The sequence below is a fragment of the Salvelinus fontinalis genome, chromosome 20 (assembly GCF_029448725.1).
Source record: "Salvelinus fontinalis isolate EN_2023a chromosome 20, ASM2944872v1, whole genome shotgun sequence".
NCBI lineage: Eukaryota > Metazoa > Chordata > Actinopteri > Salmoniformes > Salmonidae > Salvelinus > Salvelinus fontinalis.
In genome coordinates this window covers 15,312,872-15,327,252 of record NC_074684.1, presented here as the reverse complement: position 1 = coordinate 15,327,252, position 14,381 = coordinate 15,312,872, and the positions used below count along the sequence as shown (strand labels likewise).

Genomic DNA, 14,381 nt, shown 5'->3' with positions numbered 1-14,381 from the left:
TATAGTTTCAAAAGGAGGATCGAGGAATAAGGTAGTAAACGAGGGGCTTAGGACCGCTGTCGAGAAGGAGATCGAGAGATGCGACGTTGCAGCTGTTTACCCAGATGGTGCTGAAACGGATACTGTCAATGCCAACAGGGCGGATGCTAGCAGAGAAGAAGATACAGAGGAGATATTTCACCAGATTCTCAAACCCGTAGTTCGTCGTTAGAGGTATCCCTGCCTCAAAGGCCTGTCTTCCCAACATATTGGGTCATACCGGCTCCAGCACCGCGTGTTTAGTGAAAGGGAAAACGAAGAAGCCGGGAGGGGATTCGGTGAAAGCTTCAGCGGGCTACTGCAGGTACAGAAGCGGGGAATACGTGGGCTGCGGGCCGGGCCTTAGTCTGTGGAGCGAGGATTGCTTGCAGACTGAACTCTGCACTTCCACCTACATAAGAAACTGAAGAGAAGCATCAGCAAGATGCACACGGCTGACAGCGCGGAGGCCGTGCCGGCGCCGTCTATAGGGACCATAGAGGCGGAGTTCGTGACACAGCAAGACGAGGGCCTTGAGGACGAACTGGAGAGACTGGTGGATGAGAATGAAGATCTAAAGGTTTGGCATCACTGGCATTCAATAATATTCAATGTATACAAACACAATGTTTTTGCAGATCCAGTAACTGAACTGGTAGGCCACTTTTTGTTTGATAAGATTTAATTTAGGCCTATTCCCCAAAGTTTGGCATTACTAACATATGCTCATATATTCCAATGTAATCGTATATATATATATATATATATATATATTAGCATAAGTGAAAAGGTAGGCTTATTTCGTGTTTGATGATAACACTGCAACTGAGATATTATTAATATTCTATGCATATTCCCCGAGGTTTATTATTAGGGATATACTGGAAAACTGTATGTTGATACAATGAACAAGCATATTTTTTTGCCCACTGGGTAGGCTAAGTGAACAGTTGTTATTCTTTCTGTAACATTTGCAAAGAACTGGTGTAGAAATGTGCCTAGTTCCCTTGGTTTGTTATTGATGCTTGCGAAAGCTAAATGATTTAGGTAGCCCTATAGCTACAAGGCAAACCCCTCTTCCCTATTCAGAACAATGAATGGCACCATCCTGTGTTTAGCCTACTTCTATTCATTGATTGACATAAAAATGAATAAGACCCTATTGATCGGTTCAGATTAGCTTGTCCCTATTCAATTACATCATCTTCAGAGGACCTAAACACTCCAACAACACCAATAATGCTGAAGCGTGAGCCCACGCCCCCTGTTGGCTACCAGTGCCTGATTGGCTGATCACTCATATTGATGTTCCAGATGGAGATCGAGGAGATGAGGACGGAGATGGACGAGATGCGTGACACCTTCTACGAGGAGGACACGTGCCAGCTGCAGGAAATGAGGCGCGAGCTGGAGCGAGCCAATAAAAACTGCCGGATCCTCCAGTACCGGCTGAGGAAGGCTGAGAGGAAGAAGCTGCGCTATGCCCAGACAGGAGAGATTGACGAGGAACTACTGAGGAGCCTGGAGCAGGACCTGAAGGTAGGGAGAGAGTGTAGTGTGTGTGTGTGTGTGTGTGTGTGTGTGTGTGTGTGTGTGTGTGTGTGTGTGTGTGTGTGTGTGTGTGTGTGTGTGTGTGTGTGTGTGTGTGTGTGTGTGTGTGTGTGTGTGTGTGTGTGTGTGTGTGTGTCGGTAGGCTTGATGTTGAAACAAATTTTATTAGTTGCTTAATGCACTGTCCATTCACCTCCATAATTAATTCAATCAACTTAAATCAATGTCCCTGATTCTGTTTAATGCAGGTAGCGAAGGATGTGTCTGTGAGACTGCACCATGAGCTGGAGAATGTGGAGGAGAAACGCACAAAGACAGAGGACGAAAACGAGAAACTGAGGCAGAAACTCATCGAGGTGGAGGTGACCAAACAGGCCCTTCAGAATGAGCTGGACAAAGTCAAGGAGGTAAGAACACTCACCCACAATACATTATACAATCTATACAGCACATATTTTGCTGTAATACTCGTTATTCAATTCCCAACAGTCTCAGAAGAGAAGAGGAAGCAAGGAGGTCCAAAAGTCAGACAAGAAGTCTGCCCAGACCCCAACAGAGGTGAGGGATCACCATGAAATGCTTTTATAAAACAATACAACTTTTTTTTCCAAACACGAGCGAGAGTTGTGTCTCCTGTACATCAGAACTGCATTATCTTCCTTCCAATTCCCCTTCTCTCAGGATGACAACGATGATCTCAAGTGCCAGCTGGCCTTCATCAAGGAAGAGGCTGTGTTGTTGAGGAAGAAGACAGCTAAGATCGACAAGGAGAAGGACCGGCTGGAGACGGAGCTACAGAAGTACCGCTCCTTCTACGGGGACCTGGACAGCCCCCACCCCAAGGGTGAGGCCTGGGGACCCCCCACCACCCGTGAGTCCGAGCTGAAGCTGCGTCTGCGCCTGGTGGAGGAGGAGGCTAACATCCTGGGGAGGAAGATCGTGGAGCTGGAGGTGAGAGACACAGGATGTGATGCAGAGTGTTTAATGTAGGTTATGACATGAAAGAGACCAGGAAATAAGTTTGCACATGGGAACACAACTGTTCCAAGCATTTCTGCCTGTTCTGTTCAGAAGGTGCCGACAGAGAGAGGAAGATAGTGATTCATAACATAACCGTCTTCATGTCATGTGTTTCCAGGTGGAGAACCGGGGTCTGAGGGCGGAGCTGGACGACCTCAGGGGTGAAGGGGAGGGAGAAAGCGGGTCCGGTGGGGGGGCTGTGGGCGGGATGGGGGCGGGCCGGGGCCATGGGGAGGCTATGACCGAGCTGAGGCAGCAGCTACAGCTGGTGGAGGACGAGGCAGAGCTCCTGAGGAGGAACCTGGCCGACGCTGAGGATCACAACAAGAGAGTGACGGGAGAACTCAACAAGCTCAGGTTTAAGGCCGGGACCCACGAGGGAGGGGCAAGGCATGGAGGAGGGGCGGCAGGAGGAGTAGGTTCGGAGAAGGCAGAGGCACTGCAGGAGGAACTGAAGACGGCCCGGCTACAGATTAATGATCTCAGTGGGAAGGTGAGTCGGTCTTCCACATTTGTTTTCTGGTTTATTTCCGTAACCTTTAACATATATTGAAAGTCAAAATGGCTGTACAGGCAATATGGTAAACAAAAAGATATCGCTGGAATCAAAGATGAAAACAAAGATCAAACGTCATAAACATATCATGCCTCATTCAGCCAGTCCTATTCTCTCTCCCAGGTGATGCAGCTGCAGTATGAGAAGCGTGTTCTGCTCTCCAACATGCAGCGCTACGACCTGGCCTCCCACCTGGCCCTAAGGGGGGGCATCAGCCCTCGGGACAGTGATGCAGAGAGTGACGCAGGAGGGACCGGACCAAGTGGGCGCCGTGAAAGCGATGATGACTCCTCCTCCTCTCGCCTCCTGCCCCCGCACCGCAAACGCGAGGGCCCAGTGGGCGGGGAGAGTGACTCGGACGAGGTGCGGAACCAAACCCGCTGCCTCACACCTACCCGGGGTCTCTATACCCCACCCCCTGAGACCGCCACCCGCTTCCTGCCCCGCAACTTACGGGATCGCCAGCAGATGATTGACATTCGAGTGGAGGCGGAGCGTCTTGGCAGGACCATCGACCGGCTCATCGCCGACACAGCAACTATCATCGCAGAGGCACGGGTGTACGTTTCCAACAGCGACCTGTATGGGCGGGGTGAGGAGGAGGAGGAGGAGGGCGGGAGGATCAGGGAGCATGAGCTGCTGTACAGGATCAATGCCCAGATGAAGGCCTTCAGGAAGGAGCTACAGGGCTTCATAGACAGACTGGAGGTGCCCAAGCCTGAGGACAGGGAGGAGGAGCCACTGTCGGTAAGTGTGTGTGTGTGTGTGTGTGTGTGTGTGTGTGTGTGTGTGTGTGTGCGTGCGTGCGTGCGTGCGTGCGTGCGTGCGTGCGTGCGTGCGTGCGTGCGTGCGTGCGTGCGTGTGTGTGTGTGTGTGTGCGTGTGCGTGCGTGTGTGTGTGTGCGCATGTGTTTTTGTGTGTTTCTTAATTAAAGAGATGTAGACTTTGCCATGCCTGTTTGGCTGTATCAGCATAGTCTCTTCACTCGTCCGTCACCATTGAATATTTTTCTGACTTTATTCTCCTTCTTTCTCTGACCCTATTTTCCTTCTCGTTTCTCCTCCGTTGACACTCATGTTCTGTTCATCCTCTGCCCAGATGTTTCAGCCCATCATTTTACTCATCCTCATTCTAGTCTTATTCTCCTCCCACTCCTATGCCACCATCTTTAAACTTGTCTTTCTGTTTACCCTTTTCTTCGTCCTGTGATCCCGCCTCCCTCAATAGCATAGCCACATCCTTTGTTTGTTTGTTTCTATTATTTTTTTAAACATTTGTTGCCAAGGTCACCGAACGTACAGGAGCCTCCCTCTTCAAGCACAAGTCACAGTCACATAACAGGATATATGCTTAGGTTCAACACTGGAGACTACTTTTCCCAACACCCACCACTTCCTTCATCACCCCCAAGAAAAGGTGAGTTAGCATAACACCCGTTTTGCCCAATTCCAAAATCAAATCCTATAGCCATAGTCCCTACCTGCAAAGAAATGTTGTAGCCTATAGGTAGGCCACCATCATGTGGTAGTATATAAGAAATGTAGACCTACAATCTGATAGGAAAGGTGGAGTTTCCTCCTCATTGCTTACAAAAGTGTAAAAGATCAGATTTTAAACAAACAGGTAAATAGTGGTGATTCGGAACCATGGTCAAAGACAATCAGAATTCCGATTCAGCACCTGTACAGCGTGGACAGCGACAATGCAAACGAAGAATGTTTGCCCTTAACTCCGCGTTTCCCAAACTCAGTCCTCGGGACTCCAAAGGGTGCACGATTTTTGTCCTAACACTACATAGCTGATTCAAATGATCAAAGCTTGATTGATAGTTAATTATTTGAATCAGCTGTGACGTGTTAGGGCAAAAAACAAAAAGTGCACCCGAGGACCTATTTGATACGGACTCTGCAGAAGTCAGGGCATTCATACTTCTTGCGCTTCAATGCGGAGCTATATGGAGCCCTCTATATTGTTACAACATTTGAGAGATGCATGGCGTGGCTCTGTAGGCTTCGCAACTGCATCACACCATCCATACGGCGCCTCAAGCCACATTTTCGGATCAAGCCTAAATTGGCTCATAGTCTGAGGATTCCCACATTCCTATCCACACCAAATATATTTTGGTTTTGAGCTATCAGATGCCTTTTGCAACACACTGTTTATGTCGACAAGTGTCCATCATGTCAGTGAACTATTTGGGTCAGAACCTAATGAGGATCGCATGACGCACGCGATGATATTGTGCAACCTTCATCAACAGCAATGGCAATGTCAAAATAAATAAACTGTAAAATAGTAGTGAAATTGGAGTAAAGTACCCGCCAACGCGCCAGATATCAAGTTTTTCGAAAAAAAACTCATTAAAATAATGTTAGCGCAGGTGTCACATATAGGCTACATTTTGGCAATCAAAATTGTAAACAAATAAGAGTAGTTTGGAGTCACAAAACGAAATCTGCCAAGCACCCCAAAGCGGAGTAGCAACAGGTGTGCCTATTGGCTCAGAGCTCGGCAGCTGAAATAGCTATGCAAACAGTTTCCCTCTCTACATTGCTTTTTAATTATAGACAGGATGCGGGTGACGACAGTCGTCCCATCGAGACCTCAAATGCTGGAATAAATTTGACATTAAGATACTTGATCTTGGCTCCAGTGATGCGACGTAAATACGAGGTGCACTATAAAGTCTGGGTCCCCCGCTGGAACATAAGTTGTTTACCCTGATAAAAGGTACCTGCTCTGGACATAACCCTGCCCAAGCTTGACAAGAGAGGGCTCCTTTAAAATCCAATCCGCGGGACTTTACGTAATAGAACAGAGGCACAAAAGCGAGGATTTCGCGACAAGGGGACTGACTCTCGAGCGGTGGAAGCGCAGCCGCAACCGGGCAAACAGAGGATCTCAAGAGATTCACGGTGAATACCTTGGCTAGACTGAAATCAGGATTAGTTATCTGCCACTGCGATATATCGTCACCTATTAACAATAAAATCGTCAAGGAGATTATTGAACATCTAGGTAAGGCCACATGAAGAAGTTAATATTTAAATGTATTTTATGGATATGGAGATTTCCATTCAGTTTTGTTTTACGCATCTCTACAACTTGGGTTTCTAACAATAATTGGACATAATCATTGGATAAAGCACTCAATAAGTACAAGTAGTAAAATATAACATTGCAGCTCCACTGTGGGCTTGATGTACTGGGTCACATTTGATCAACCTGTGCCTCCCCTTTGGTGCTTTTTTATACGAACCACCAAATAGGCTACATTTGGTCATGTGGGAATTTATTTGTTATAGGCCTATTAATATTCAAAACACACGCCATGCGTATTTATTCTCTCTCTCGCTCTTTCTCTCTCCACGTTCTCGATGCATAGTTACAGGTTTGTATCGTATTTATTCTCTCTCTCGCTCTTTCTCTCTCCGCGTTCTCGATGCATAGTTACAGGTTTGTATCGTATTTATTCTCTCTCTCGCTCTTTCTCTCTCCGCGTTCTCGATGCATAGTTACAGGTTTGTATTATTAACATATCCGTACTCTTACATCACAAGAGGACTGGTTGGTGTTCGGGTCATTTCGAGGTGGTAAAAGCACATAATATATAACATTCGGTGAAAGCAAACCATCGGCCTTCTAAAATTACATGATGTACTGTAATAAATCAATGCAGCGATAGGCCTACGGAAAACCGTTTAAACCAAGCCAATACGCGCCACTATGCAGCATTATGGCCAATTCTCTAGAGGTGAGTTGGCCATGCAGCTTGCAGCCGAGTGCGAAATGATCTTTTCGTTGAGCGGTGACACGGAGGGCACACATTTACATTGTTCGCAAAGTGTAACTGAAGGCGTAGAAGAAAGGCGTCCTGCGGGTAACCTGTACGTGTTGAATAGTTGTTTTATTCGACACCCCGCTTTTGAAAAATGGGGAATATGTGCTCATTAAAACGGGTCATGCCTGCAGATTGGAAAGTTTCCAAAGTTCCATTATAGAAAATTGGGAAGGACAGAGTGAAGGGTTGGAGCAGAGAGGATAGTGACCAACAGCCAAATAGTGAGGTTGGCACACTACACCAGGCATTCATTGGCATGTGTCACATAGGTATCTTAAATGACTATGAAATATGGCTGGAAATACAGAGGGCTTGCCCAAAATGCTTTGAATCTTTCCACGAAATCCACAAAATGTGTATTTATTCAGATTAGATTCAGATTGTGTAAAGGTCATATGTACAGGGTTTCAGGTGTGATTGCAGGGTACAGTACAAATCTTAGGTTTCGAGCTCCAACATGCAGGACTAGTGAAATAAAATAATTAAAACAGCAAAAAAAACAATATAAATATAAATAGCACTATATAGATAATAACAATTGTGGCAGTGATGAAAAAAGAAATGACCGTTGGGGTGGAGGCAGAGTATAGACTGTGGAGGGAGTGAGGTGGAATGACCATAGGGGGAGCAGCAGCATTAACATTGAGTTAAATAAAAATAGAAAAGTACATATTTACAACTGCAACAGTGATCAATGTCATTGGGGTGGGGGTAGAGTAAAGTATGTTGGGGGGGGGGGGGGGGGGGGGGGGGGGGCAGCAGGAGAAAGAATGTCCATGGGGGAGTAGCAGGTAAGGTAAGTGAGAGTTGAGGGTGGGGGGGTGTAGCAGGGAGAATGTCCATGGGGGAGTAGCAGGTGAGAGTTGAGGGTGGGGGTGTAGCAGGGAGAATGTCCATGGGGAGTAGCAGGTGAGAGTTGATGGTGGGGGTGTAGCAGGGAGGATGTCCATGGGGGAGTAGCAGGTGAGAGTTGAGGGTGGGGGTGTAGCAGGGAGAATGTCCATGGGGGAGTAGCAAGTGAGAGTTGAGGGTGGGGGTGTAGCAGGGAGAATGTCCATGGGGGAGTAGCAGGTGAGAGTTGAGGGTGGGGGTGTAGCAGGGAGAATGTCCATGGGGGAGTAGCAGGGAGAATGTCCATGGGGGAGTAGACCCTTTGAGTCCATTTGTTTACTGATTGACTAATGTCCTCTAGGTCTCCCATGTCTTATCGTCCACAATAATCATCCCCATCCTCTCTTCCTTTGCAGTGTTCCGCCAACATTTCCACACCTTGGTGACCCCTTCAAGACAGAAAGACAAAAAGCTAGGAAGTTGAAAACGAAAGGAAGTTAGGAAGTTGAAACAGAAGAAGGAAGAAGAAGTTGTGGTGGAAGAAAAGAAAGTTGTGACAGGAAGTAAAGAGTTTCTGCAGGAAGCGGCCCAAAATGGCGGCCACCGAACTGCAGCGCGGTCTGGAGCAGGCTGGGCGGGGCTGGGGAACAGAGAAGGTGGAGCTTCTGGACAGCTTCGACTCAGAGATGCAGGAATGGGAGGACCAGCTGCAGGACATGCAGAGGAAGATAGAGGAGGTGAGTGGTCAACCATGGTCAGATGTGTTCCATCAAGGTCTAAAATAAAGTAAAACATCATCCAAATACATGGGATAGTCCAAACATGGTCCAACATGCTCAAGCACAGTTCTGACACAGTCAAACAAGGTCCTAGGTAGAGTAACATTACCTGAAATGGGGTATCAGTAGTGTGAACATTTTCACTTTGAGATAGTGCTTTTCTCGTCTTCTCTGAAGAGTGTTTAACTGGTTGTGTGTGTGTGTGTTATGATAAACTGTTGGAACCACGCCCCTTCTTGAGACCCCATGTCCCCTCTGGAGTAATGATACAGACAGATGTTAACAAGCTAATTAAACTGTGATGTGCTGACAGACAGTCAGAACACTGTGAAAGATGATAGTGGTGAATGTGTTAAAGCTTAAAATAGCGAAGCAAGCACACACTCACTCCAACTGACATAACAAATGTGTGGATTATAAAAATAGTTGGGTTGTGTAGCTATTTTGGGATGGTTATATGGATTGCGTAAGCAAGGTTGACATTGTCGTAGGTGCAGACTTGTTTTGTGTACATATTGTCTTGTATCTGTATGTACATTTAGGTTTAGGAACACGCCTAAGTTGTAAGTGTAAATAATTAGTCTAATTGGGGAATACAACTATTCCAACTTGTGTTCACGTTGTGAAAGTAGGTTTTTGATCATTATCATGTTTATGCTCATATTTCAGCTTTACAATGAGGTGCAGGCTCGTAGAGGGGGAAATGATGTCACCATGGACAACGGCAAAAATGATAGGATGCACCATGGCAATGGCTTCTGTGACCTGCCTGGCAGCCATAGCAACAGAACCAAGGACCAACCAAGAGCTGTTGTTGTGCCAAATCACTGTAGCAACGGTTGTAGTCACGGCCCCAACGGTTACGGCGAACCTGTCAACCATCAGATTGGTGGTTATCCAAATTGCAACGGTGCGGTGGAACTTGAAGACTTGTTGCAGGATTATCTTGGACATGGTCACGGAAAGACCTGGAAGACCAACTCAGCTCTCAATAATGTGAGTAGCTACAGTAACTAAGGATTAAAGTTGATAGGCAGCCCCGTCCAAAAAATAACCTTTACCCTATGGATCACCCCATTGGTGTTTGCAGATTTAAAAAAATCTGATAGGTGGAAGCAATATGGTACAAACTCCACTTAGCTCATTGGAAGACTAGATGGGCCCACCACCATATTTATTATACCTATATTGTTCACTTCAAGTCTTCAAACATTTGAGGGGCAGGCCTAAGCAGGGTTGTTTTCAGTAATAAACATTTAAATAGATTACATATAACTGGCACGTCTCAATACTCCACTGGAAATTGCATAAGCCATGCCAGTGTGGCTGTATAGCTGAATTTGATATACTGTATCTTTGCTAGTTGCACTATTCTACATCACTGATTATTTTCCCTCCCAGGTAACCCTTGTCCCACTTCTCTCTCAGCATCTGAAGGAGATCACTAAAGGGAGCCAGGATCAGTCTCTGCACCGGGATGCGATGAAGAGGCCTGTTGAGAATGAGAGGTAAGAAGGACTTCCACAGACCTCACTGATACTGAGATGACAAGATCATTTTGAGAAGAGAGTAAAATCCACCTATAAGATTTTGTATTTTAGTTATTTTACTCATTGAGTTATTTGCTTGTTAATCTGTTTTAGGATTGGTCAGGTGCGGTTTGCAGACGAGGAGGCTGAGAACAGGAAGAACAGAGTGTCACACAGAAAGAGTTCCCCCTGCAGGGACCTTAACAAGCCCCCTCTTAGACAGAGAGAAGTCCCTCCCGTACCCCCCCGCTCCACCTCCCAGGTTGCCTCATCCGAGACTTCCCCAGCCCTTGACAGAAAGTCCCACCCCCCCGGGGTCCTTGTGGACAAGAAGTGTTGTAGCCCCTCGGTCCTCAGGAAGTTTGGGGCCATGCTCCAGAAGAACGAGGGGAAAACCCTCACCAACACCGGTGTGGTGACCAACCAGGTGCCTATCGAGAACAAGTGCCCCACCCCCGTCTGTCAGCGTAAAGAGCTGGGCGGCAGCAGGGCGCCTGGGCACTTGCCTGTCCAGAAATGCCAGGCGGATTCCATCATGCTTACAGTGGCAATGGACCCCAGCAAAGAACGAGGATCTGGTGGGGCAGTGAGAGACTATAGGAGAGAGAGCCAGCTTGGTGAGGGTAGAGGCACCTCAATGGGTAGCTATGCTCACCCTAAAGGATCCCAGGCAGGGCGTCAGAGGAGGGCCGAGGCCAAAGCAAGGGCCCTCGGAGGGGCAGACAGAGAGACAGACATTGGTCTGGTCCAGGGGGAGAGGGCCAGGAGGCCTGCATACCAGCCTAGGGAGCCCATACTGGACTACAGGAACTTGAGTGGGTCCCATGTTGGAGCTCAGAGGATTCAGAGGGGAGGGCCAGTTGCAGGTCAGAATAAGGCTGATGGACTCATTGAGCTACTGGATATGCTGGACATCGAGCACGAGTACAACTCCAGCCCCCGAGCCACAAAGTCTGCTTACAGAAAGGACACACAGAAGGTGAGATAGGCATAGCAAACACACACACACACACACACACACACACACACACACACACACACACACACACACACACACACACACACACACACACACACACACACACACACACACAGTCTTGATCTGACCCACTCTTATCGTCTCTCTCCAGGTGAGCCCAGCCGAGTTGTCCCCAGCAACCCCGTCACTGAACTTCTCTCGTCCTGCCCGCCCAGCCAATCAACGCCCTCCATCCAGGTGGGCTAGCTGTGCTCCCACTGCCTTGATCTCTGCCCCCTCCGGTCCAATGTCCCGCGCCCCAAGCCCCTTGGCACACACCCCTAGCCCCATAGCAAGAACCCCAAGCCCCGCACTAAAGCAGCAATCTTTCTGCTCCTATTTGCTCCACACCGAGACTGTCATCATGTGAGAGACACGTTCCCCGACCCCCTTTTGACCCCGCCTCCCCCAATTCAACCCCACAGGACTCGGATGATATAGTCTGCCCTTTCTTGAAATATTAAAGACTGTTCTTTCGATCCATCTTGAAAAAAGTGCTTTAAGAGATTTTCTATGAGATTACTTAGAATGACTTACACATATAAGAAACAAAATGGTTGACTCCTATTCAGTCTCCAGTGTTAGTGGCCTTCCTTTCTCCTGTGCCAAACTTCTTTACTTTTTGTTTCTTTCACTCTCTTTTACTTCCCTTCTATTCTTTCATTTTCTCTTTCTTTTTATTGATGATTTTTGGATGGCTGTGTATATTGCGATACAGCATGGCCCCCTTACTTGTGTGTGTGTGTGTGTGTGTGTGTGTGTGTGTGTGTGTGTGTGTGTGTGTGTGTGTGTGTGTGTGTGTGTGTGTGTGTGTGTGTGTGTGTGTGTGTGTGTGTGTGTGTGTGTGTGTGTGTGTGTGTGTGTGGCTTGTTGGCTTGTTTTTAAAAGCGAGTTGGCCGTGTCCTGTCACCACAGCAGCAACATGCTAACTGTCTATAGTGTGTTTTACTGTGTCATATTATCAAAATAACAAATTTGAAAATGTTCAAGTAACCATAGTAAGACATACAGTTATGACTATGTAATGCTTCTGCTGTCCTTTTTTCTCTCTTGATAATAAATAAACACGACAGTGCTTTAATCAACTGAGTCCGTCTATCTGTAGAAGTCTTGTTTGATGACTTATTTAGTTGGTTGGGGGTGACGGGGTGAAGCTAATTTCATGTACCAACACTACAGAGATTCACTACCATGCTTACCCCATACTGAAAAAGTAATGTATCGGAATATGGTTCAATAAAACAGAAATATATTTAAATACAGTACCAGTCAAAGTGTGGACACGCCTACTCATTCCTGGGTTTTTCTTAATTTTTTACTATTTTCTACAATGTAGAATGATAGTGAAGACGTCAACACTATGAAATAACACATGGAATCATGTAGTAAGCAGAAAAGGGTTAAACAAATCAAAATATATTTTGTATTTGAGATTCTTCAAGGTAGCCACCCTTTGCCTTGATGACAGCTTTGCACACTGTTGGCATTCTCTCAACCAGCTTCATGAGGTAGTCACCTGGAATGAATTTCAATTAACAGTTGTGCCTTGTGTAAAGTTCATTTGTGGAATTTCTTTCCTTAATGCGTTTGAGCCAATCAGTTGTGTTGTGACAAGGTAGGGGGGTATACAGAAGATAGCCCTATTTGGTAAAAGACCAAGTCCATATTATGGCAAGAACAATTCTAATTATCACGGCTTAGACTAAGACCCAGATGCAGATAGTACGAGTCTCAGAGTTGATTAAAGTTCAAGGGGCAAGCAAAAGGTAAGTCTAGGCAGGAAAAGGGCCGTAATCCAAATCAGAGTTAGGCAGGTACAGGACGGCGGGCAGGTCAGAACTGGGAAGACTAAGAAAAACATCAACTAGAGCACAGGAAACACGGGAACACGCTAGTAGGACTTGATGGAACAATACAAACTGGCAACAGACTGAAAACACAGGTATAAATACACAGGGAATAATGATGGGAAATGGGAAACACCTGGTGGGGGGTGCAGACAAGCACAAAGACAGGTGAAACGGATCAGGGTGTGACCTTTAAACCTTTAAAATTTCTTCAAGTGCAGTCGCAAAAACCATCAAACGCAATGATGAAACTGGCTCTCATGAGGACCGCCACAGGAAAAGAAGACCCAGAGTTACCTCTGCTGTAGAGAATAAGTTCATAAGAGTTACAAGCCTCAGAAATTGCAGCCCAAATAAATGCTTCACAGAGTTCAAGTAACAGGCACATCTCAACATCAACTGTTCAGAGGAGACTGCGTAAATCAGGCCTTTATGATCGAATTGGTGCACAGAAAACACTACTAAAGAACACCAATAAGAAGAATAGACTTGCTTGGGCCAAGAAACACGAGCAATGGACATTAGACCAGTGGAAATCTGTTCTTTGGTCTGATGAGTCCAAATTTGAGATTTTTGGTTCCAACTGCCGTGTCTTTGTGAGATGCAGAGTAGGTGATCAGATGATCTCCACGTGTGATTCCCACTGTGAAGCATGGAGGAGGTGGTGTGATGGTGTGGGGGTGCTTTGCGGGTGACACAGTCTGATTTATTTAGGATTCAAGGCACAATTAACCAGCATGGCTACCACAGCATTCTGCAGCAATGCGCCATCCCATCTGGTTTGTTCTTATTGGGACTGGCTGTGTAAGGGCTATTTGACCAAGAGTGTGCAAAGCTGTCATCAAGGCAATGGTACTTTGAAGAATCTCAAATATAAAATATATTTACATTTCTTTAACACTTTGTTGGTTACTACATGATACCACATGTGTTAATTCATAGTTTTGATGTCTTCACTATTATTCTAAAATGTGGAAAATAGTAAAAATAAAGAAAAACCCCGTAATGAGTAGGTGTGTCCAAACTTTTGACTGGTACTGTAAATGATTGTAATAGTTTTTTTTACACATACCTGCAGTGAAGCTGCTCAACATTTACATTACAGTCAGTCAATCTAACAGACTCCCACCCAGAGCGACCCACAGAAGCAACCAGGGTCAACGCCCTACCCAAGGGTATGTCGACAGAACTCTCACCAAGTCAAAACAGGGACCCGAACCAGCGACCTATCGGCCACCACCCCAAAATCTCAACCGCCAGGCCAACAACCCTCCAAGATCCCCCCGCAGTTCTCCGGTCACTGCCCCTCAATCACCGCCCCCCCCCCCCCCCCCCCCCCCCCCCCACCCCCCCCCCCCCCCCCAACAACAACAACCAGTAAAATCAAC

General features: G+C 46.6%; 2 protein-coding genes across 4 annotated transcripts; both read left to right on the top strand.

Moving 5' to 3' along the window:
* The first annotated feature begins 318 nt into the window (after positions 1 to 318).
* Positions 319 to 4,523, top strand: LOC129817364 (protein SOGA3-like). The gene is made up of 8 exons (XM_055872518.1): positions 319 to 598; positions 1,333 to 1,557; positions 1,818 to 1,976; positions 2,059 to 2,127; positions 2,251 to 2,520; positions 2,708 to 3,082; positions 3,269 to 3,892; positions 4,244 to 4,523. The coding sequence occupies exons 1-8, from the start codon at positions 464 to 466 to the stop codon at positions 4,352 to 4,354; spliced, it is 1,968 nt and encodes a 655-aa protein (XP_055728493.1). The 5' UTR covers positions 319 to 463; the 3' UTR covers positions 4,355 to 4,523.
* Positions 4,524 to 4,584: 61 nt separating this feature from the next.
* Positions 4,585 to 12,227, top strand: LOC129817365 (uncharacterized protein KIAA0408-like). 3 transcript variants are annotated; one of them, XM_055872521.1, is made up of 6 exons: positions 4,585 to 6,063; positions 8,237 to 8,557; positions 9,269 to 9,595; positions 10,001 to 10,107; positions 10,243 to 11,107; positions 11,259 to 12,227. In XM_055872521.1, the coding sequence occupies exons 2-6, from the start codon at positions 8,414 to 8,416 to the stop codon at positions 11,514 to 11,516; spliced, it is 1,701 nt and encodes a 566-aa protein (XP_055728496.1). In that variant the 5' UTR covers positions 4,585 to 6,063; positions 8,237 to 8,413; the 3' UTR covers positions 11,517 to 12,227. The 3 variants fall into 3 exon arrangements, with proteins under 3 accessions (XP_055728496.1, XP_055728497.1, XP_055728495.1); XM_055872522.1 differs by lacking the exon at positions 4,585 to 6,063 and adding an exon at positions 6,071 to 6,166 and having other exon boundaries at positions 10,028 to 10,107; XM_055872520.1 differs by lacking the exon at positions 4,585 to 6,063 and adding an exon at positions 6,071 to 6,166.
* The last annotated feature ends 2,154 nt before the right edge of the window (positions 12,228 to 14,381 follow it).

Coding starts and splice junctions, on each gene's coding strand:
- LOC129817364 (XM_055872518.1), top strand. CDS start 464: ATGCACACGGCTGACAGCGCGGAGGCCGTGCCGGCGCCGTCTATAGGG. Junction 599..1,332: donor ATGAGAATGAAGATCTAAAG/GTTTGGCATCAC, acceptor TTGATGTTCCAG/ATGGAGATCGAGGAGATGAG. Junction 1,977..2,058: donor AGCTGGACAAAGTCAAGGAG/GTAAGAACACTC, acceptor AATTCCCAACAG/TCTCAGAAGAGAAGAGGAAG.
- LOC129817365 (XM_055872521.1), top strand. CDS start 8,414: ATGGCGGCCACCGAACTGCAGCGCGGTCTGGAGCAGGCTGGGCGGGGC. Junction 9,596..10,000: donor CCAACTCAGCTCTCAATAAT/GTGAGTAGCTAC, acceptor TTTCCCTCCCAG/GTAACCCTTGTCCCACTTCT. Junction 10,108..10,242: donor AGGCCTGTTGAGAATGAGAG/GTAAGAAGGACT, acceptor AATCTGTTTTAG/GATTGGTCAGGTGCGGTTTG.